Consider the following 21196-nt stretch of genomic DNA (forward strand, 5'->3'; position numbering starts at 1 on the left):
AAGAAAGAACCATATTCTTCTTCTTGTTTTTCTCCTCTTTCCTCCTTACTGCCATTGATCATCGGCCCCTCTCCGTGATACTTTACTGTAGGTTTGTCATTAAATGTCAAACCGAGAAATTACCGTCCATGAAGGTAATAAAATCACTAGCCGAGTGAAAATGAGTTACGCTGTTGACCAAAATTAAATTACGATTACTCTAAAATATTTGTGACCGACCTTAAGATAATTTCAGAAGAATTACGAGAACTTTAAGGAAAATTACTTCTTGGTGATGTAGTAAGTAATTCAAAAGTAAAATCTAAACCAAAATAAAAATGGCAAAACATGTAATAAATTCTTCTTTTTTTTTTTTTGAAATACGGGGTCGGTCCATAATGCCTCAACATTTTCCACGATTCCTTTTGATAAAAAGAACAAAAAAAGAAAGAACCATATTCTTCTTCTTCTTTTTCTCCTCCTTCCTCCTTACTACCATTGATCATCGGCCCCTCTTCGTGATACTTTCTCGTAAGTTTGTCATTAAATGTCAAACCGAGAAATTACCATCCATGAAGGTAATAAAATCAATGGCTGAGTGAAAAATGAGTTACGCAGGTGACCAAAATTAAATTATCATTATTGTAAAATATTTGTGACCGACCTTAAGATAATTTTAGAAGAATTACGAGAACTTAGTAAGTAATTCAAAAGTAAAATCTAAACCAAAACAAAAATGGCAAAACATGTAATAAATTCTTCTTTTTCTTTTTTTGAAATACGGGGTGGGTCCATCATGCTTCAACATTTTCCACGATTCCTTTTGATAAAAAGAACAAAAAAAAGAAAGAACCATATTCTTCTTCTTGTTTTTCTCCTCTTTCCTCCTTACTACCATTGATCATTGGCCCCTCTCCGTGATACTTTACTGTAGGTTTGTCATTAAATGTCAAACCGAGAAATTACCGTCCATGAAGGTAATAAAATCACTTGGTGAGTGAAAATGAGTTACGCAGGTGACCAAAATTAAATTACCATTCTTGTAAAATATTTGTGACCGACCTTAAGATAATTTTAGAAGAATTACGAGAACTTAGTAAGTAATTCAAAAGTAAAATCTAAACCAAAACAAAAATGGCAAAACATGTAATAAATTCTTCTTTTTCTTTTTTTGAAATACGGGGTGGGTCCATCATGTTTCAACATTTTCCACGATTCCTTTTGATAAAAAGAACAAAAAAAAGAAAGAACCATATTCTTCTTCTTGTTTTTCTCCTCTTTCCTCCTTACTGCCATTGATCATCGGCCCCTCTCCGTGATACTTTTTTGTAGGTTTGTCATTAAATGTCAAACCGAGAAATTACCGTCCATGAAGGTAATAAAATCACTGGCTAAGTGAAAATGAGTTACGCTGGTGACCAAAATTAAATTACGATTACTCTAAAATATTTGTGACCGACCTTAAGATAATTTCAGAAGAATTACGAGAACTTTAAGGAAAATTACTTCTTGGTGATGTAGTAAGTAATTCAACAGTAAAATCTAAAACAAAAAAAAAATGGCAAAACATGTAATAAATTCTTCTTTTTCTTTTTTTGATATACGGGGTGGGTCCATCATGCCTCAACATTTTCCACGGTTCCTTTTGATAAAAAGAACAAAAAAAGAAAGAACCATATTCTTCTTCTTTTTCTCCTCCTTCCTCCTTACTACCATTGATCATCGGCCCCTCTCCGTTTCGCCGCCTCCGCCGCTGCCGGTAATGGAGGAAGACCAAGCCAACAACATCATCATCTTCCCCTTCATGGCTCAAGGCCACATCATCCCCTTCCTCGCCCTCGCCCTTCACCTCGAGAGCAAGCTCGAACGCCTCCCCAACCTCACCATCACCTTCCTCGGCACCCCTCTCAACGTCGCCAAACTCCGCTCCTCCCTCCCTCCCTCCACCGCCCTCCGCCTCGTCAACCTCCCCTTCCGCCCCTCCGACCACGGCCTCCCCCCGGACGCCGAGAACACCGACGCCCTCCCCTACCCCCTCGTCGTCCGCCTCCTCCACGCCTCCACCTCCCTCCGAGACCCCTTCCGCGACCTCCTCCTCGGCCTCGTCTCCGGCGGCCGGAAGCCCCTCTGCGTCATCGGGGACATCTTCTTCGGCTGGACAGCCACCGTGTGCCGCGAGCTCGGCATCTTCCACGCTGTCTTCAGCGGGGCCAGCGGGTTCGGCCTCGCCTGCTACTACTCCCTTTGGGTCAACTTACCTCACCGGAAGAAGCCCGAGTCCGTCGAGTTCTCATTGCCGGACTTTCAAGAAGGGTCACCGGTGCACGTCTCGCAACTGCCGATGAACATCCTCGAGGCAGACGGGACCGACCTGTGGTCGCTATTCCAGGCCGCGAACCTCTCCGCCTGGGTGGAATCGAACGGCATCCTGTTCAATACGGTGGCGGAATTCGACAGCGTCGGGCTCTCCTACTTCCGACAGAAGCTCGGCGTGGAGGTATGGGCAGTGGGGCCTGTCCTCCTGTCCGCGAAAAGCCGGCGGTCCACGACGCCTTCAAGGGGGGCTGGCGCGGGGCCGGATCAGTGCATAGCTTGGCTGGACACGAAGCCTCCAAAGTCAGTGCTCTACGTGTCGTTCGGATCCATGAACACCATCACCGCCCCGCACATGATGGAGCTGGCTACGGCGCTGGAGTCCAGCGGCCGCGACTTCATATGGGTGGTGAGGCCGCCGGTCGGGCACGACATAAACGCCGAGTTCGACGCGGGGGCGTGGCTGCCCGAGGGGTTCGAGCGGAAGATCGCAGGTAGAGGGCTGCTGGTGGAGAGGTGGGCACCCCAGGCGGAGATACTGGCTCACGGGGCGGTGGCGGCGTTCCTGACGCACTGCGGGTGGAACTCGGTGCTGGAGGCGCTGAGCAACGGGGTGCCGCTGCTGGGGTGGCCGATGGCGGCGGAGCAGTCCTTCAACGCGAGGCTGCTGGAGGGAGGCGGGGTCGGGGCGTGCGTGGAGGTGGCGAGGGGGAGGAGGTGCGAGGTGAGGGGCGAGGAGCTCAGGGAGAAGATCGAGATGGCAATGGGGGATACGGAGAGAGGGAGGGAGATGAGGAGTAGGGCGGAGGAAGCGAGGGAGATGATACAGAGCGCCACGAGAGATGACGACGACGACGACGACGACGCCGGCGGTCAGAGGAGGAAGAGGGGGTCGTCGGCGCGGGCATTGGATGAGTTCATCGAGGCGGCAATGCGGGGGAGGGAGGAGAGCCGAAATGGAAAGAAGAACGAGAACGGGCACGCGTGCATTCCCGAGGGACCGATCATATCTTCTGCTCCTGCATGCAATGGCTGGTCCAAAGAGCTCCTTCCAAATCCCAAATCCATCTGATAATTTTTCACCAAGTCAGTCATACGGCCATATCATATGTTCACAGTCAGACAGATCAGGCACTGGAAATTCTCAAATCTCAAAAGTCTTTTCTCCTCCTCCTCTTCCAATATCATCATCATCATCATCATCATCATCATCATGTGAAAGTCGTTTCGTCTAGATGGTCAAAAAGTCAATATTTACTGTAGAAAAGGCGAGCGGCAGAGTCGGGTCGGTGATGGGTTGGTGTCTCTCCGCAAGTCCCGGTCCTTTCTCTTCTTGCCGGATCTTGTCGGGCTTCTGTCATCGCTTTCTAGAATCTAAACCCACCTCGACGAGACAGCTTCGTTGCGAAACGAGAGGAGCCAATCCAATCCAGCACCGACCCACGTTCGCCTCCGCATTTCTTTGTCTGTCGACAGGTTTTTTCAAAGGCCAGCGACCTTCTTGCGACTTTGGGAGAGTGTGTCCATTTAAACGAACGGCGCGCTTTAAGCATCTTCCAATTGTGATTGACAATTTTGCTTGAAAGATTGGCTCCAGCATCTCTTAAAAAGTAGCTGAGACTCAGGGCTCACCAAGGCAGGCGAACTGGCGCCGGCGGCATCACTTTCTGTGCGACCAGGTCGATTCGACGAGAGAGTCTGATCGATCTTTTCAACATGATCGATTGCTTTTGCGAAAATAGAGTATCACTCCGAGCGTTAAACCGACCTCTATAGTTAATTCTTTTAAAGTTAAGGTCAATTGATCATCTTAACGAGAATGCCACACCCATATTCTTTTTCCTGAACTCAATAATTCTTATTTATCTACATTGCAATAGTAAAATATATCGCCCGACTATCGCTTGGAACTAGTCGATTTAAGTTGTGTGTGAATAGTAGTCTTATTTGTATTTCCTTTTGCTTGATTTTGTACACAACAATTGAATTTGGTCCGTTTTAGTTTTTATATTCTCGACTTTTCGCCACTCTAAACTAAAGTATAGACAAAATCTCAAAAAAATAAAATATAAAAAAAGAGGAGGAAAAACTCGACCAATCTTATCTATTCCTCCAATTATGGCCATTCGCTTTTTCTTTTGTGGGGGCAAGAGAGACCGAGGCCGACAGAATGAGGGTGCAATTAGGTAGAGCCTAATTAAAATCTTACAAAGTTGTTCACCAAAATTAACATAAAAAAAATCACACAAGACCCTACCAATCGACAAATTGAACATTAAATCCACATCTTAACTTCGACACCCCAGCCCCACATTTTCGCCAATCCTAGACTTGGATCTCGGGAGGCCGATGTCAAGGCGACACGGGTCGATGTCCTTTTCGAGGTTTCGAAGCATCGTGGCTAATCACAACTCTAATGCACAATGTGAGCTGGTTATGCACATGTTGCTGTTCGAGGAACCACGTCCTAAGATGTCAATTTCTCGAATTTAGTAACTCGGCATGGTACAAATGCACTCTAATCTCGATACGAAAACTTTTTTTTGATTATAGGTATTATCTCTCATGCCACATTTTTTTTTCGCAAGGCGAGAGCTAATAAACCATATCCTGTGTTCTCGTGTTTATTAGGCGAAAATCCCTAGAGATTATTAGTACACGAGACTAAATGAAACTATGTCCGATATCATGTGGTCACATAGTTTTCCCGGCTAAGTAACGTGCGCAATACTCTTCGACTCCGATCATCATCTTGATCTGATGACCTCTCCCTTCATGGCGAGCGAGAGAGCGCTCAAGCTCCCTCCGCTCTCCACCGCCACCCCGGGCATGGCCACCGCCCTGCTCCCCACGAACCCGCCCTCTCCGACCACAATCTTGCCGAACTTCACCACCCCGCCTTCCCCGTCGTACACGTGCCCGAACAGCAGGGCCTCCCTCTCCACGCTGCCGCCTCCCTCGACCTCCACCATCTCCGGGTTCAGCGCGGCTCCCATGGAGTCCACGTAAGTCCCCTCGTCCAACTCGACGTACGACCCCATCAGCTTCATCCACATCAGGAACAATCCCGACCCGCTCGTCATCTCCACAAAGTAGTCCCCGAACACCGTCCTGATGGCTTGCCATATCGTATCCATGAACACCCCTCTGCTCCATAGGTGCACCGTCTCGTCCTCTCGCTTCTTCCCCACGAGGATGTACTTCGCCGCCACACAGGCCAATGCGGCTATAACCCCGGTCGACACCCAGAAGAAGGGGAACATCCAGTGGACCGACATGTTCCTGGTGTTCTTGCAGTGGAGGAGCAAGTTCAGGGGGAAGTAGATGATCAGTCCGAGGAGGAAGTAGGGCAGTATCGTTTGCAGCAGCGGCTGAGCGAAAACGGCCCATGTGGTTAAGTACCAGGGCCTCGAAAGGGTCACTTTCTCGGTATCTTTTCTCTCGAGTGAAGCGGCCATTGGACAACCGGAGAGGTCAACCCTCACGTCCGACTGCTCCAGGAAGACCCTCCATGCCTCAGGAAGAGGATCTCCATTCCTCAGGTGCTGGCAGATCTCATAGACTAGGGAACGGCCGTGATCGATCGATGCGCTCTCGCTACTTGATGTGGCCCGGATTACATCCACCTCGTGGCATCGGAGGAACGGATTAAATTCTAGCCTTTCCGAGCCTTCTTTTGTGAGATTTTTGTTGATAATGACCTCGCCGGCATCGATGTAGGGGAACTGCGATTCATCCCAAGGTTTCGTGCAATCGAGAGCGATGTCGCGTGCAGCTTCGTCCTGTGGAATTGGCCTGACTTGAAGCTGGAATATGTAACGGACCCCGTTTGGAGAGTTCACACGGTTCTGGAAATCTTCAGCTAGGAAAAGTAACGGGCGGGTGTCATTAGCATCCCGTGGTATCGCACCAGTTTCAGGCGGAAGGATCCCCGAGGGTTCCACCTTACCAAAATCTTCTACAATACTTCCGTCGAAGGGGCTCAACTTGAACTTCACGTACATTTCCTGTCCGTCCTTAAAGCGGAACAGCCTACAGATATTCGAGAAGTAATGCAGGTCCGCATAGGAGTCAGCTTGACGGAGGGAGGCCCACACTGCATCGCGCACGTGCGGGACCCGCTTGACATGCTCCTCCCTTGCGGCAAGCCCGCACACCAGCCAGGTTGCGAAATCGGAGATTGTGCGTGCATAGAATGCCTTCCCTGTCTTCAAAGTCAAGTCGAGAAGTGGAGAAGCATCCTCGTTTTCATTCGAGAGTATCCTTAGTGCCGCTCCTCGTGCATCTAACCTTGCATCATCATCGGCACTCAAGCTATTGCTGTGGCGGACAATGACTGCATACTTCTTTGCAGCGCCAAAGATGTTGTGCTCTGGCAATCCTTCAACGTTGTCGTAGAGTTTCAAGTATCCCTTCCCGCTAACACCGATACGATGGAAGTATCTCGATTTCACCTTGAGAGTTGTCGCTGCCAAGTTCGCAGCCAAATTGCCAACTATCTTTTTATATCTCGGATCCATCTCCTCAATCCTGTCGTCCAAAGCGTGTGTTGTGTTCTTGACCATAACTGGACATTGAGACCCCATGTAAACACCACCACTCTGGAGAACTGAATTGACTGGAGCAACTGAAATTGCCCCGAGAATAACATCCTCTTCGACTACAGAGCCGGGAAGAATAAGGCTTTGGCTTCCGATAACTGAATTATCCTTCACATCAACATTACTCTGGATGTATCCACTCTGGCAATAAAAACCTGTGACGATCCTGCTAAAATCACCTAAATGCACACCGGCGCCTATCGAAACCATACTTGGATCCGAAACCGGGTTGATGGATCTGATGGAACAATACCTGCCTACTTTTGCACCTAACAAGCGCAAGTACACGCAGAAGGCTTCCGTTCCAGAAAGAAGCTTGGCAAATCGGAGGTGGCAAGCAATGGCAAGTCGGTGGCCAAGCCAGTTTTTAATGTGAGTCTGTGTTTTCTTTCCTTTACCAGCAAGCAAATGGGTAAAGATTGACGTCAATAAACTAAGGACCAGGCCGTGAGCAAAGTAGGCGATTGCCAAAGCAATGGCAAACTGGAATGGATTAGGCGGAGTGTTTGTAAACATGGTGGCATATGCCACGATGGTGAACGGAACCCAGTGTAAAGCGCCCGAAATGCAAAGAAATGCCAACTGTTCAAGGGAAGGAACTTTCTGCGATAGCCTCATGTAGAGCAAGTATACAGCAGCAGCGGACAAAGAGCTGAGGAAACCAACCATGTAGATGCCCATGAACTGTTGTATTGTCTCCTTCAGAGTTCCAGGGGAAACCTGAAATATTGCATCAGTAGATGCCAGATTATTTATTTGCTCAACCAAAAACAGGAAAAGATGCATGTATTATGCTTCCATCAGGTTATGATGTCGGTGCCCATGCAATCTCATACCTTTAAACTCCGAGCATCAAAGACCTCAAGAGCGATTGCCAAAACAAAAAATTAGGTTCACCGAGATGAACGAGACTAAAAAAGGGAAAAAAAACCGAGGAGTTCCAGTGACTATTTTCTACTGCAATCTTATACCTTTAAACTACTAATTTACCATCCGAACTATTACACAAAAACTATCATCATCCTGCAAATTAAGTCAACCAACAGTGCACTTGCTTTCGAAAAACTAAAAATAACTTCAAGAGTAATATGACCACGAAATTCCGCCCGCTCCCTTGTTAAACAACGTCAGGAAAACAATGACAGCTCAACTGGATGGTTCCATCAAGGGTTTGGAAATGTTTTCTTCATATCAGTACACATCAATTGAGTCTATTACTAGTTATTTGTAGGAGAATATTGCTCGAAGTAAGTATATATAACCTGCACTAAAAAAGTAGACATTCTTTTCCCTTCCGACCAGCACCAGTGAGGTAGAGCACCATTACAAACAATAACCACAATATAAGTTTCACTATCAAGGAAAGGTAATTACATGAGTATTCTTACTAAGCAAGTACATATGGTAGAACGTTATTAGATTTACTAACTAGAGACTATAGTTAGATTTTGCTAGCTGGAAAGCCAAAAACAGATATACAGATAGCTCTATGAAGGTGTAAAATGCGTATTTTGGTCGATTTGGAGCATAATAAGATTTTGCAATTAATAGATTTTGGTCCACTTGCTTTGCATGAGAGTGCAACTCTACGTGCTCAAACTAAATAATCGTCATAGTTACCAATAATCTAATCTATCATTGGGATGTTTCTATTGTTGAAATAAAGAAAGGAACCTCTCACAGCTGACTTTTGGACCTATTAATAATTAAACATCTAAGAATGGGGGGAGCACAGAGTGTTCATATAAATAAATGCAGTACCTATCGGAAGTGCTTAAAATTTTTTACCGAGAAGGCTACGTCTCTATGAGAAAATATAAGGAAACAGCACTTACTTTCAGTATCTTATCTGCCCCAGCCATCTTAAGGGCAGACTTCGCACCTTCACTTTTTTGCAAGGCTGGTACTTCAGCTCCTTCTCCTAAAACACTTCCTTTCTGGACAACAGCATAAGGGCCAACTGAGCAATTCCTGCCAATCCTTATTGGCTGGAATCTCAAGACGCTGTTCTGCACTTCGTGACTTTGAAGCAAAGCACCTTCTGCAATCACAGTTCCATCTCCGATTGAAACCAGAGAAGGGTCTGTTATGTCAACTGTGTCTAGTAAAACTGATGATCCAATCCTTGCTCCAAGCATCTCAAACCAGTGTTTAAGGAACACCGTTCCTCTGAGATGCACCGCGAGCACTTTGGAGGAAACCTCCTGAGCCTTGTAAAGAGCCCACCACTTGACAAAATCCAGAGACCAGACAGATACTTCAGGAGTCAGGGCGCAATTTATGCGCAGGAATAAATTACCGAAAAAGGCAATGGATACGCTGGTCAAAGCAATACAGAGGATCCAGGAAAGAGGTGCAAGAAGCACGACACTTGTATAATGCAACCAGGGAAGTCCATCAATCAGTTTTTGGCTGGCCGAAACCAAAATTTGAAAAATGGAAACTGATACATAAGCAGGGAAAACCAGAATGAATGTGACATAGAGAAGACCAAGAAGTTGGAAGGACCAGATACACCAGTGGTGAAGTCTGGAAATTTCCATGGAAAAGTCAGCAGTAAGGATTTCTGGCTCCGGATGGTTGGATTGGGTGGTGAGAAGATGGGGTTGAGACTTCATTAACAGATTCTCGGCAAAGTTTGCCAAGTCTGCTATGCAGGTTGCAGTGAATATATCTACAGCTCCAACTGGCACTCCAAGAAAATCCGAAAGCTTTTGAGCAGCTCTGACCACGCCTATCGAATCAATGCCATAGGACACAAGGCTTTCTGTGGCTGAAATGTTTTTGATTGCAATTCCTGTCTGTTCACTGATTAGCTGCTTCAGAAACTCCACAATATCCCTATTGCTTAATTTTGGGCTTGGTGGTAGAGAGCCTTTAGCGAGGTGAGGTCGAGGAGTATTTCCCTCCCTACATGTCGCAGTGGTGAAAGATCTAATCAATGATCTCTTTGTCACAATTGGATCTGGTACTGTGTTGAGAGTTCCATCAACAAACTGCTTGAGGCATTCGAACCTCTTGATCTTCCCTGAGGTTGTTTTACTCATGGTTCTAGGCCTGATCAACTTGACAGAAGCGACAGTCACCCCATGTTCTTCCACCACGCGGGATTCAATTTGCTTCACGATGTCCTTGTCGACGGGTTTACCGTCTCTTAACTCTGCAACTACAACCAAGCCAACCTGGTCAGAAGCATCTGGAAGGGAGATGCCTTTTGCTGATAGGACATCTTCAGGAACACCAATGACGGCACAGCAACCAGGGCGTAGAAGCTCAGATGAGCTCTCAACCGTCTTCTCAACATCTGCTGAATAAATGTTTCTTCCAGCTACAATTATGAGATCCTTGATTCTCCCTGTGATGAACAAGTTACCCTGGATTACCCGTCCCAAGTCTCCAGTTCTTGTGTACTTTCTTCCAGGGTACTTCTGAAGTTTGTTTCTGAAAGTTTTCTGGCTAAGTTTTTCCTTGCCCCAGTACCCAGTTCCAGCGCTCGGACTACTAATCCATATCTCTCCTTCCTTCCCATCTTCATCAGCCTCTAAACCTGTATCTGCATCAACAATTCTTATGTCAACATCTGCATCATCGTGATCCACGTATCCACAGCAAATTCTTCCCTGCCAATCTACCAAGACAGGCTTCTTTTTGCCATACGCACAGCTGACAAAGACACAATTTTCTGCCAAGCCATAGCCTGGAGCCATCACCTCCTGAGAAAGGCCAAAGGGACTCGTGAGCTCAACAAATCTTTTGAGCGTCTTCTGCCTCACTGGTTCAGCAGCGATCATGAGAAAGATCACGGAAGAGAGGTCATAATCGTGCGCCTTCGCCTTGTCTGCTTCCAGTCTTCGAATCACTAGCTCAAAGGCAAAATTGGGGCCCGCACTGTGTGTGGCCTTGTAATCGCTGATCGTTTGAAGCCACAGGAGCGGATTCCTGATGAACGTCAATGGAGAAAAAAGGATTGCTGACCCACCACAAACCATTGCTGTAAAAAGACCTCCAATCAAACCCATGTCATGGTACTGAGGAAGCCAACTTACTAGCACAGTATTTGAAGTGCTTCGATATCTCCTTCGCATCAATTTGACATTATGAATGAGTCCACTGTGTGTTATCATGACACCCTTAGCATCACCGGTTGAACCCGATGTAAATTGCAAAAAGCACAAATCATCTGGCTGAGATCCTGATTGAAAGCCAATGTTTGGAGCAGGCAAAACCTTAGAGCTTTTGATCCAAGAATCTGTGTGCAGCCATGGAAGACTAGGCCACTGAGCTGTGCTTTTCGCACTTTTTCCGGTGAAAGAGATCAAGTTCTTTACTGACCCTGCTCTTACTGCAGCATGATAGCCAACAGTTGACAGAATGGCCACCGCATTGCACAATTTGGCAATGTTCTCAATTTTCATAAGAGCCTGTCCACCTCTTTGCAATGGATCAGGTGGAAGTACTGGAATGGGTATGACTTTGGCTCTTAAACAACCAAAAAAAGCATCAACAAAGTCCAGACCTGGAACGTGAACGAGTAAAACCCTGTCACCTGGCTTGATAGTAGGTCTCCGGCTCGTCAAGAGGCTATGAGCAATGCAAGAAGCATTGGAGTCAAGCTCTCCATATGTCCTCTGGCACACCACTGCCCTTTCTTCTTTGATCCAAGTATAGAGAACCTTGTTTTGAGTAATTTCTTGAGCAGCCCAGTGCTTTAAATAGCCATCAAGCGTGGGGAGGTCAGGGAAAGCAACTCCGCATGTTTCACTCAATGTTTTAAGGCTGGTTGCATCTTGGTCTAGTTGCAAGGTGAACAGACTCTGCACAAGAAATGTATATGAGTATATCATAGCTGCATTAATGCTCTTTTCCTTATCAGTAACCTACTTCAGATTGTGGCTCTTGAGAGCTGACTCACCTTCACATAAGGTAATGTTGGGAGGGAATTTGCACTGGCAAAGTGCTTGCAGATTAAAGCCATGGCATAAGATGAATTTCTTTCTGTAAGCTCGAAAGCAAAAAGCCCTCCTACATAATATGTGTTTCGGTGACCCTGAAGTTCGGATTCTAGTCTCTCATAAAATCCGTCCTTCATAGCTGCGTCAAATCACAGAAAAAGTTTTAGGAAAATGTAACTTAGCTTGTGGCTCCCATGAATCACCCGGGTATGTGTTATTTAACATACCTTCACTGCCTACATGAGGAAAGTACTTGAATTGCCTCTGCAGAATGACCTTCTCAACTTCTCCACCCATTCTTTTAACTACTTCGATCACGAGATCAATGACGTTAGATCCCCTAATATTCACAGAGTCGCCATACGACCAGAACAAGAAGATATTGGTGTTCGCATAAAATCTTTGCATTGCAACCGGATGTCCGATTGTGGAAGGGTCGTCCATGTATTCACCCAAATAATAAAAGCCGACAGGGATGCGTTCAAGCCCCTTAATCTTCAAGACAGTGGTGTAATAATCTATTGTTTGCACTTTGCTGAAAAGATCCCTTTCAAGGTCGCTCACATCCAACAATCCGATCTCAGCTTCTGCAGTGACAGCATTTATTTGAAATCGCCCCAAATAAAACACAACAAAGAGAGTGGGAGTAAAATACTCGACGAACCTGTAGAAAACGGAGTTGATCTGTACGTTCTCGAATTTTTGAAGGGGAATGCACCTGAGATGATTATCTTATCAAACTCCTTATGCTCAGTTTCTCCGCTAGAATTGGTGATGTCAACATTAACACCTAAATCGTTCCGTCTGACTGCTTGTACTTCAGTATTGCAGCACACCTTTATCAGAAGAGACTCGCTGATTTTTTTCCAGAGGCTCATATATCCACCTTTCATACGTCGAATTTTTCCAGCCATGCTAGTGCGAGTGAACTCATGAATATAAGCATAAGGCATGTCTTGGACAAATCCATACCCGGATGCGGTGTATCCATATTGGACAGACTTGGGAACGCTTTTGAGTCCATGAGCCTCCAGATATGCTGGGGTTAAGTCTGATGCAATGTCACTCACCGCATGGATGCCTATACGATTTGAATCCTTTGCCTTATCCTGCACGTGACATAAAAAGCTGACTCCAGCTGAAAATATAGCAACAGCCAAAACCAATAGTACAGGTTACTAGTGCAAATGGACACTTCAGTGTATTACCAAAAGAAGGGTACCTGGATTTCTAAGGTGAGCGAGACTAGAGACATATAATCTTCTGCAACGTTTATATCATGATACTCCCCAGTAAAACTGTCAATGAGAGCTTGTTTGTGGAAGTCCATTTCTTCTAATTCAGTCCCAGATTCTTTTGCCAAGTGAAAAATGACTGGTGCGCTGTTAGCGGCAAGAACTTGACCACCCAAATCATAAACCTTTCCTGTACCAATGATCAAAAGATGTCAGCGAAGTTGCACAGTTGAAGAGCGAATAAGACACCCTTCTTTTCTGTACCTTCAATTTCTACCGATTCGCACATGCCTCCCACAGAATTGTGCTTCTCTATGACAGTGATGTCTCTATAACCGAGCTTCGCTAGTGCATAAGCAGCTGATAATCCACTTGGACCACCTCCGACTATCCCGATTCTGGTATCCAGTGCCAAGCATGGATGCAACTTGGAGAACTGATCTTCCACGGATTTTTGGGAGTCCATCCTTGATGTAGTTGCACACAATCAAGAACGCCTATTGGGATCAACAACACCAAACTGAGTCGATTTATATCTTTTGCATTGACACTTGCCAAAAGTGCCACACCAATAAGGGGGTTTATAGTGCTATAAACGCAAAGGACAAATTGAAAAAGGAGAGGAACAAAGAAATTTTAAACTTTGCCTTCTTGTCTATTCTGCTAAAAAGAAAGGATATAATCCAGCTCAGAACTCCTTTTGAGACGAAGGGAAGAAATGAACAGAAAATGTTGACAAAAATCAACAGCGTTGAAAACAAAGTTCCTAATCATCAACTGGAGGCAGACATGGGAGACAAGTGCATAAAACAATTTTAACGCCCAATAAGATCTGGATATACAGAACCACTACCTATACTCGCTGGACTAAAATCTGACATAGTCGACTTCAAAAGATAGGAAATGCATGAAAGATCTACAAAATGGATCACAGACAAAGCCAAAAGAGACCATCTGATAGTCTCACTTTGTTATAGAAAAGTGCCTAGGAATGATGCTTCAAGGATATGCTTTATTCTTAGATTCAACTCCCAGGATTGCGACAGAAACGAGATTGCAAAACGGAAGGATCCAAATAATGCCTTCGGGACATCTTTGAATTCAGAAAATGCCGATCTCTAGTCGAAAAGTAAAATAGCCTAAGCATGCCTGCAGCAAACCCCAAGTATCACATTATGGACATTTTTTCCACAACCACGAAATAGAAGCTCAGTTGAATCGAACCTTAAGATGACGATAGATCAAAACTCGCACTGGAGCCTCCTGCTGCGACCGCTCGACACACCATCCGCACCTCACCCTGTAATTCCACCGTTAGTGGGAGTGAGGAGACCGAACACTCAAAAGACCCATCAAAGCATAACCCATTCTTTATCACCCAGCAAAGCACAATGCATTCCTTTTCAGCCATCTCTAAGCAACTCATTACACAGATATTCCAGTGGCCACGCAGAATTCTCACTGTGAAAATTTATCAAATACTTTCATGGTATACGAGCATATATCTTCAACCCACATCTAGGAAGTTCGGAATAGCTGATAATCTTCTTTTCCTCTGTCTCTCTCAGTGCGTCAAAGTTGGTTGCAGGGGCACAAATATACCCAAAAAAAAAAAAAAAATTGTAAAAAGGCTCAACATCAGTTGATGGACTAACCCAAGAGTGCGGAAGACGTTGCCAAATGGCGCAGAAAGGTGAATCCACAGTGTCAATGACGGCAACAGCCGTTGTTCCGCATACCAGGAATGCTGAACTCAGGCTCGAATTTAACCAGTCGAGATGCTTCATCAGTCCAACAAGAAAACGACAAAAGCCACATGCGAAGACTTCGTAATTAACCACTCTCCTTCGGTAACGCCGATGGATCTCCCATCCGGGGCAACGAGATCCTTCCCCCCGCCCCAATTTGTGCTCCGTAAAACCCTTGTGCCGCATGAGATCGTTTGCCCAACAAGGTGAAAGAGCATCATAGGATGCGAGCCGACCAACAACAGCGTATTAAATACACGGATTGAGGAAATGGGTTGCGTCGGAACAGAGATCTGTGGGTACGAAGCGGCGACTCGGGGAGGCATTTGTTGTCCCTTGCTCCTTCAAACGGCGAAGATGATCCTCGCAAAACATGTCAAAGATTAAAAACAAAAGGAGGGAGGGAGCATAGAGCGCGCGCGCGCGAGAGAGAGAGAGGAATTCCGTTAGTTTTGGCGGGAAAAAGTCTTGGGCGGTTGATGACCGTTAATCAAGTCGGTTTTTTTTTTTTTTTTTAATGACGTGAAAACCTATTAATCTAAGCAAAAATCTGGATGAAGGGTCAGGCTCCATTCATTTCGCGAAAACCGACTTATTTGCAAATATTTTCGTAGAAATAATCGCTTGTAACACTTGTAATAATTAGTTATAGATGAATATTTTCGTGAACGATGTGATATTTTTCGTTCATTTATTGGAGCTTAAACATGAAATTCTTTGCCCTCCATGATATAAGGAAAAAGGAAGATCGTACGAGATTAAATTCTTTTTTTTTTGGTATTCCTAAGTGGGTCATTTATGGGTGGCTACTTCAGGCCCTTATTTTGAGACGATTTGTCCACTTCAAACATTTATTTAAGAAAATGAGGGCACTTCAGGCTATTATTTAAAATTTTCTCAGAAAAAGGTGGGGGAACTTGTGATAAAATGATCTAAGAGAGGATGTTCGCATTGGGTCTTGCGAGAACTTAACTAAGATCTGATGAGGGTTGAAGATGAATTGCCGAGCGATGTGTCGGCCAAATGGGCAATTTGATTATGTGGTTCTTGAGCTATAATAAACTTTTATGGAATATGTTGATGATGGTGAATGTGTAGTTTTTCATGTTAGAAAGATTGGCATTTGAGGCGGAACAAAATCTCAACTCCTACAATAGAAAGGTACATGTCATATCACACCCTTAACCTTAGGATTAAAATTGAGAATAAAGAGTTTTTTTTACTATAGATTAAAATTACATAATATATTTGACAATTACTTTTTTTTTTAATTATCAATCATTGAAGAGTGAGCACAAGTGGAAGGCTTTGACAATATGACTAGCAAGACTTCAACTTCCATTGAATATTTCATCAATTCAACCAATTAAGTCCTCGCTTAGTGCATCAAGTGTTTGTTTGTTTGTTTTTATTTTAATTTGTTTCCTTAAAACAATCGAATAAGTCATGTGTAATCAAACACGCTTATGACATTTCCTAACGTGTTTTCTTATCAAATTGCAATACTTAGACAGTAGTCTGACGTAATCTTACTCAAACATTAGCAGGAGCTCTAATTAAAAATGGTGGTGCAATTATAATTACTAATCTTACACCTTGGTATATATAAATATGCAATCGGCCAAAGGCAAGGGCCGGCGGGGTCCGGCGACTGGCTGGAGAAAAAGAGAAGGGAGGGAAAAAAAATAAAGAAAGAAAAATAAAAATAAAAATAAAAAAATGAAAAAGAACAATCATAATTAAGAAAATTTGAAAAAGTATCAAAATAGTATTAAAAATTGTCCAAGTCAACTCCGGCCATGTCACATTAGTAATTTCCAGCCAAAATTGACCCGATGGACTAAAGTGGCATAAATGCAAAAGGTTTATGACTCAATTGGTAAAAAAAAAAAAGAATTAGGACAGGATTGATATAATTATAATAGGTTCATGACTTTTGCGATAATTTCATCTTTATGATCAATTGTAACGACCAACCCTCATAAAAACATATGATAATTAGCTATAAGAGTAAGCACATTCTAGTAATTTTTCGACCTTGAACATGAAAATTAGGAGCAATTGGGGGTTGGTGCGCGCCCACACACACATATATATATATAAATATTTTGAATTCACCAGCTATCTTAGTTTTCCTCGTCGAGACATTTTACGTGAAAAGTTCACCTAAAAGAAGTCAAGATTTGCACTACCGGTTGAAACGTGCCCCGTGTCGAAAACCTATTCGCCGCGGTTAACAGTAAATATATTTCTTCTTCAGCAAAATATTTCAACAATTAAAGCCAGCATAGAGAATGACAACGAATGGAGTCCTATAGAGGTCGAGATAAGATGAAAAGTACAACCAGTAAGCCAAAACATTTGTCAGACGTTATCCTTGGGTTATAATTTGCGTTCACAATGTAAATTCTGGCATAATCAAAGGATATCATATGCTAACAATGTCGTACAAGGAAACGGGATGATGCAAAGTGTCCAACACCTTGAGCCAAAAAAAAACAAAAAAACAAAAAACAGGAGCGATTGGTGAAAGTTAACGTCTTTGGTGTTGATCACATTCACGTTGTTGTGAAACTTGAGATCAGCTTCGCGCATGACTCACCGAGATTGGATGTATCTCATCGAACACCGATCGATAAGAATGGGGCCCGTGCCCGTGCGAAACCCTTTTAAACTTTCTAGACGGCCGTCACGCATCATGTTAGTGGCTTAACTTGATATGTTCTCGCTGTAACGACTTAATCTCTAGATGTACATGCAATAGTCACCTTGTCGTTCCTGAACCACGGTTTCTATTAGTGATCGCAAACCCCGTTAGGTGATTGTAGCCGCCGAATACTTCTCCAGGTACTTAAACTCAAAATTTGTTCCAACAGTCACAACTTTGCTTGTTTTCGCAGGAGATATGGAAGAGGAAACGATCACCTCTCAAGTTATATGCGGGAGATCCATTGAAGTTCTAGCGTGTGAAATTATGTGCAGATTAGCATCAATTTTCTCTTCGTATTTAAAAAGAAAAGCTTCATTTTTAACTTGTTTCCATAGATGACAGAATAAAAGTTAAGCCCATCTGATATTTGGGAAGTATCTGGAAGTGCGACATTGAAGTCTGGGCATATGTTGAACCTTAAACGGGATATCTCGAGAAACTTCAAGAACACCCAGAGTCAAACCACTACTATTGTTATCCGCCCAATTGCCTTGAAAAACCCCGAACTTTAGATTCGGTCCTAATTCTATACTACTTTTTTCTCAGAAAAAAACCCTAAAATTTAGTTCAAATTCCAAATATGCCCCGAACTTTTTTTTTTATCTCAGAAAAAACCTCAAACTTTAGGTCTAGTTCCAAATCAATCTCGATTTTTTTTTTTTGTCTAAGAGAAATATCATCGATTTTTACTCTAATCTCAAATTTTCTCCCATTAGACCTTTGTCCAAAAATCATGGTTGGTTGTCCCTAATTTTCATATCTTAGAACGGTTTCATTTTGCCGAATTCCGATGATTTTTGTTTGGGTGCATTTGTTATCCATGTGAAAATTTTACTTCGGTCCGTACCCATGGCCCAATTACATTGTTGATATAGGTTTTTTTATTGACGTGGAAATGCCACGTAAAGTTGGAACCGGATCAAAGGCTAGATTTGAGAATAGATTGAAAGTTTGTGAGTTTTCTTTTTAGAGAAAACAAAATTCGGGTCGATTTTGGGACTACACCTAAAGTTTGGAGTTTTTTCTGAGACAAAAAAAAATCCCGGACAGATTTGGGACTTGACTTAAAGTTGGGGTTTTTTTTCTGAGATAAAAAAAAAAGTTTGAGGTAGAATTGAGATTGGACCTAATTTTGTAGTTTTTTAGGAAATTCAGCCTATTGTTATCTCTTTTCTTTTTCAATTCTTGAAATTGGACAACTCAAGTCAGAATCCTAGGAAACATCGAGGCATCTGATCCTGTTGTACGTTCATGCGGTGTTGTCATCTTATAATTTAAGATAGAGAGTAGGAGCAATTGATTAGGACCTCCCAAAACCTTAAAACTAATCTCATATCACACTATTCCATGTTAGAGGGCAATGAACCCCATTTTTTTTTTTTTTTTGTGATAAAGAGAAGAATTTATCCGGTTCAGCTTCTTCTGTGGGGGAAGATCTTAGTTGAACAGCTCAATAACATTCTCTCTGTCTAGTTGTTTGCTATAGAGCTGTTCATGAATGCAAACGCTAGCCTTTCTTCTTCAATAGGGGCACGTGTGCAACAATGATCGGGAAAATTGATCAAAAAGTTATAAACTTATTACACTTTTGCCAATTCAGACATAAACATTTTAATTGTGCCAATTGAGTCATAAACACTTTTACCGATTGAGTCCATCCGGCCAATTTTGACTATAGTTCTTTTTTTATTTGTTCGTTAGTTCATAATCATTAACTAATTCATAGTAGAACTGATTATCTTCCATTGGAATAAAAGACATTTATTTTTCTTTGTAGAAAACGCTAGCATATCTCACACTTTTCTTTCAATATCGGGGAGAAGAAATAGACTTAAAAGAAAAGACAAAATTACTAAGATGACTTTTACAAAATCGTATATCCTTTGATTAACTACTAGTTTAATTCGATTTTTTTAAAAAAAAGGTGTATTGCTTCTTCTTTTTTTCTTTTGAGCTTGACCAACTAATAAAAAATTACTCACGTGGACGTTGGCTGTCCTACATGGTATGGTCGACACTGATGTAGAGAACATAATATTTTATTAAGTATTTTAACTTTACTTTTACTTTTCCTTTTTTTCTTTCCTTCTCTTTTCTTTCGTTACTTTTTATTTAGTATGGCTGGTGAGGGCCTAACGACCCTCGTTGATCATAGTAAAAGAAAAAAGAAAAGAAAAAAAATTGAAAAATCATTTAAAATTATAAAAAAAAAATTATTCATGCTAGTGCCGATCGTGCCACATCGAATGGTTGGCGCTTATGTTGGAGATTTCTGATCAAAATTGACCAAATGGACTCAATTGACTAAACGTGAAAATGTTTAGAACTCAATTGATATAGTTAAAATATTTATGGCTGAATTGACAAATGTGCAATAATAGATTTAGGACTTTTTAGATAATTTTCCCACAAATCCTTCATCTGCTGAAATAGCAGTTGCACTGGATGGGGCATTTCCTTCTCAACTACAACCAGAAATGGAAAGAGCAGATAATAAAGACCCACCTTTTCAATCAAACCCATCATTGATTTTACAATTAGGCAAAGCCTGCATCCAAACCTTTTCAGATGCTACTTGAACCAGCAAGCATAAGCAGATCCCTGAGTAGTTTTAAGTACAAGAGGGTGACACGGAATTGACATTTCTAGTATTCTAATGCATAAATTTGCTTGCCTACATAGACCGCAGAAACGGCAGACGGATTGGATTCATCATCGCCGTCTCAAAGTTCAGATGAAGCTCTGTTCAGTGAATGTAGGGCTAAAACTAGTTTGAGACCCGTCATGTTCATGCTGTACTATCTTTCAGTTTGGTTAGCCAACTCAACTGCTCATCATGAGGCTGATGCTCCCGATGTGCGCATATTCATATTTCAATGACAAAGTTTAGGAAATTGTTAAGCTACTTCAAGTAAGGCTTTGCCTACATCTCTCCTTGAATCCGGAAAAAAAAAAAAAAAAAAAAGGTGATCAATAAGCCTTTGCACGTAATCTGCTCATTCTTTTCCCGCCTTTTCGTATGTTCTTTGGCCTGGTTTTGACCTTGATTCGAATCAGTTGAGGTGCAGGACCCTACTTGCTGCTGAATGCAGTTTTACAGTGGCATGTTCACTGCGGTATTATCGGGGTGAAACATAACCGCAGCCATTTTCTTCGAGACATCGAGGAATTGTGTCTATGAGACAACCATCTTCTGTGCCAGAAACACCAGGAGAAGCTCGTGATACGAAGAAAACATATTACAGAGCCTTGTTTCGAAAGAGCAAAACCTGTGCTAAGACGAAGTTCTCAGGGTCATTCTTCTAACCCACACTAAGCATATGAATCAGTGGAAGAAGATGCCAATTGAAAATAAATGCATGTTCTAAGATTTTGTCCTGGCACTTAATGTTTTCAAATGCCCTACTTCAGCAATCAAATCATTCCATGGCATTGTCAACTACAGTAACCCAACCATCAGTCTAGTCTTAATCTGCTTATACAATTCTCAATTGTGGCTTAGGTGGTGCCTGATCAGCATGGTGATTGTTAATTATCATTGAAGCAATCATCTAAAACAGCATCTAGTAAATTATATTTCCTGGCTAAGTATTACTGCTACGATATGAAGTGGTATATTTAGCAACAAGGATTTCAGCTCAAGTCATTAACTCTCAAC

The 21196-nt window shown here is 42.9% G+C and overlaps 3 protein-coding genes across 3 annotated transcripts; 1 reads left to right on the forward strand and 2 right to left on the reverse strand.

Moving 5' to 3' along the window:
• Positions 1-1624: 1624 nt before the first annotated feature.
• Positions 1625-3375, forward strand: LOC115738140 (UDP-glycosyltransferase 92A1). Its single transcript, XM_030670667.2, has one exon. It carries the CDS (start codon positions 1742-1744, stop codon positions 3362-3364), a length of 1623 nt encoding a protein of 540 aa, XP_030526527.1. The 5' UTR covers positions 1625-1741; the 3' UTR covers positions 3365-3375.
• A 1483-nt stretch (positions 3376-4858) lies between these two features.
• Positions 4859-7364, reverse strand: LOC125316389 (linolenate 9R-lipoxygenase-like). The gene is made up of 2 exons (XM_048284644.1): positions 5679-7364; positions 4859-5168 (listed from the first exon to the last, which is right to left on the reverse strand). The coding sequence occupies exons 1-2, from the start codon at positions 7101-7103 to the stop codon at positions 5040-5042; spliced, it is 1554 nt and encodes a 517-aa protein (XP_048140601.1). The 5' UTR covers positions 7104-7364; the 3' UTR covers positions 4859-5039.
• LOC125316327 lies at positions 7151-15156 on the reverse strand. The gene is made up of 10 exons (XM_048284357.1): positions 14736-15156; positions 14305-14380; positions 13345-13669; positions 13068-13270; positions 12510-12954; positions 12073-12432; positions 11806-11984; positions 8729-11707; positions 7335-7613; positions 7151-7162 (listed from the first exon to the last, which is right to left on the reverse strand). The coding sequence occupies exons 3-10, from the start codon at positions 13544-13546 to the stop codon at positions 7151-7153; spliced, it is 4659 nt and encodes a 1552-aa protein (XP_048140314.1). The 5' UTR covers positions 13547-13669; positions 14305-14380; positions 14736-15156.
• Between the last annotated feature and the right edge of the window lie 6040 nt (positions 15157-21196).

The sequence above is a fragment of the Rhodamnia argentea genome, chromosome 8 (assembly GCF_020921035.1).
Source record: "Rhodamnia argentea isolate NSW1041297 chromosome 8, ASM2092103v1, whole genome shotgun sequence".
NCBI classification, from domain to species: Eukaryota; Viridiplantae; Streptophyta; class Magnoliopsida; order Myrtales; family Myrtaceae; genus Rhodamnia; species Rhodamnia argentea.

What these genes read in the sequence shown, in the direction of transcription:
- LOC115738140 (XM_030670667.2), top strand. Translation starts at nt 1,742, where the DNA reads ATGGAGGAAGACCAAGCCAACAACATCATCATCTTCCCCTTCATGGCT.
- LOC125316389 (XM_048284644.1), bottom strand. Translation starts at nt 7,103, where the DNA reads ATGGTTTCGATAGGCGCCGGTGTGCATTTAGGTGATTTTAGCAGGATC. An exon ending in CCTGGTACTTAACCACATGG is followed by an intron (nt 5,169 to 5,678) that starts GCCGTTTTCGCT and finishes AAGTTCGGCAAG; the next exon opens with ATTGTGGTCGGAGAGGGCGG.
- LOC125316327 (XM_048284357.1), bottom strand. Translation starts at nt 13,546, where the DNA reads ATGGACTCCCAAAAATCCGTGGAAGATCAGTTCTCCAAGTTGCATCCA. An exon ending in ATCAACTCCGTTTTCTACAG is followed by an intron (nt 12,433 to 12,509) that starts GTTCGTCGAGTA and finishes CTGTCACTGCAG; the next exon opens with AAGCTGAGATCGGATTGTTG. An exon ending in TCCTCATGTAGGCAGTGAAG is followed by an intron (nt 11,985 to 12,072) that starts GTATGTTAAATA and finishes GATTTGACGCAG; the next exon opens with CTATGAAGGACGGATTTTAT.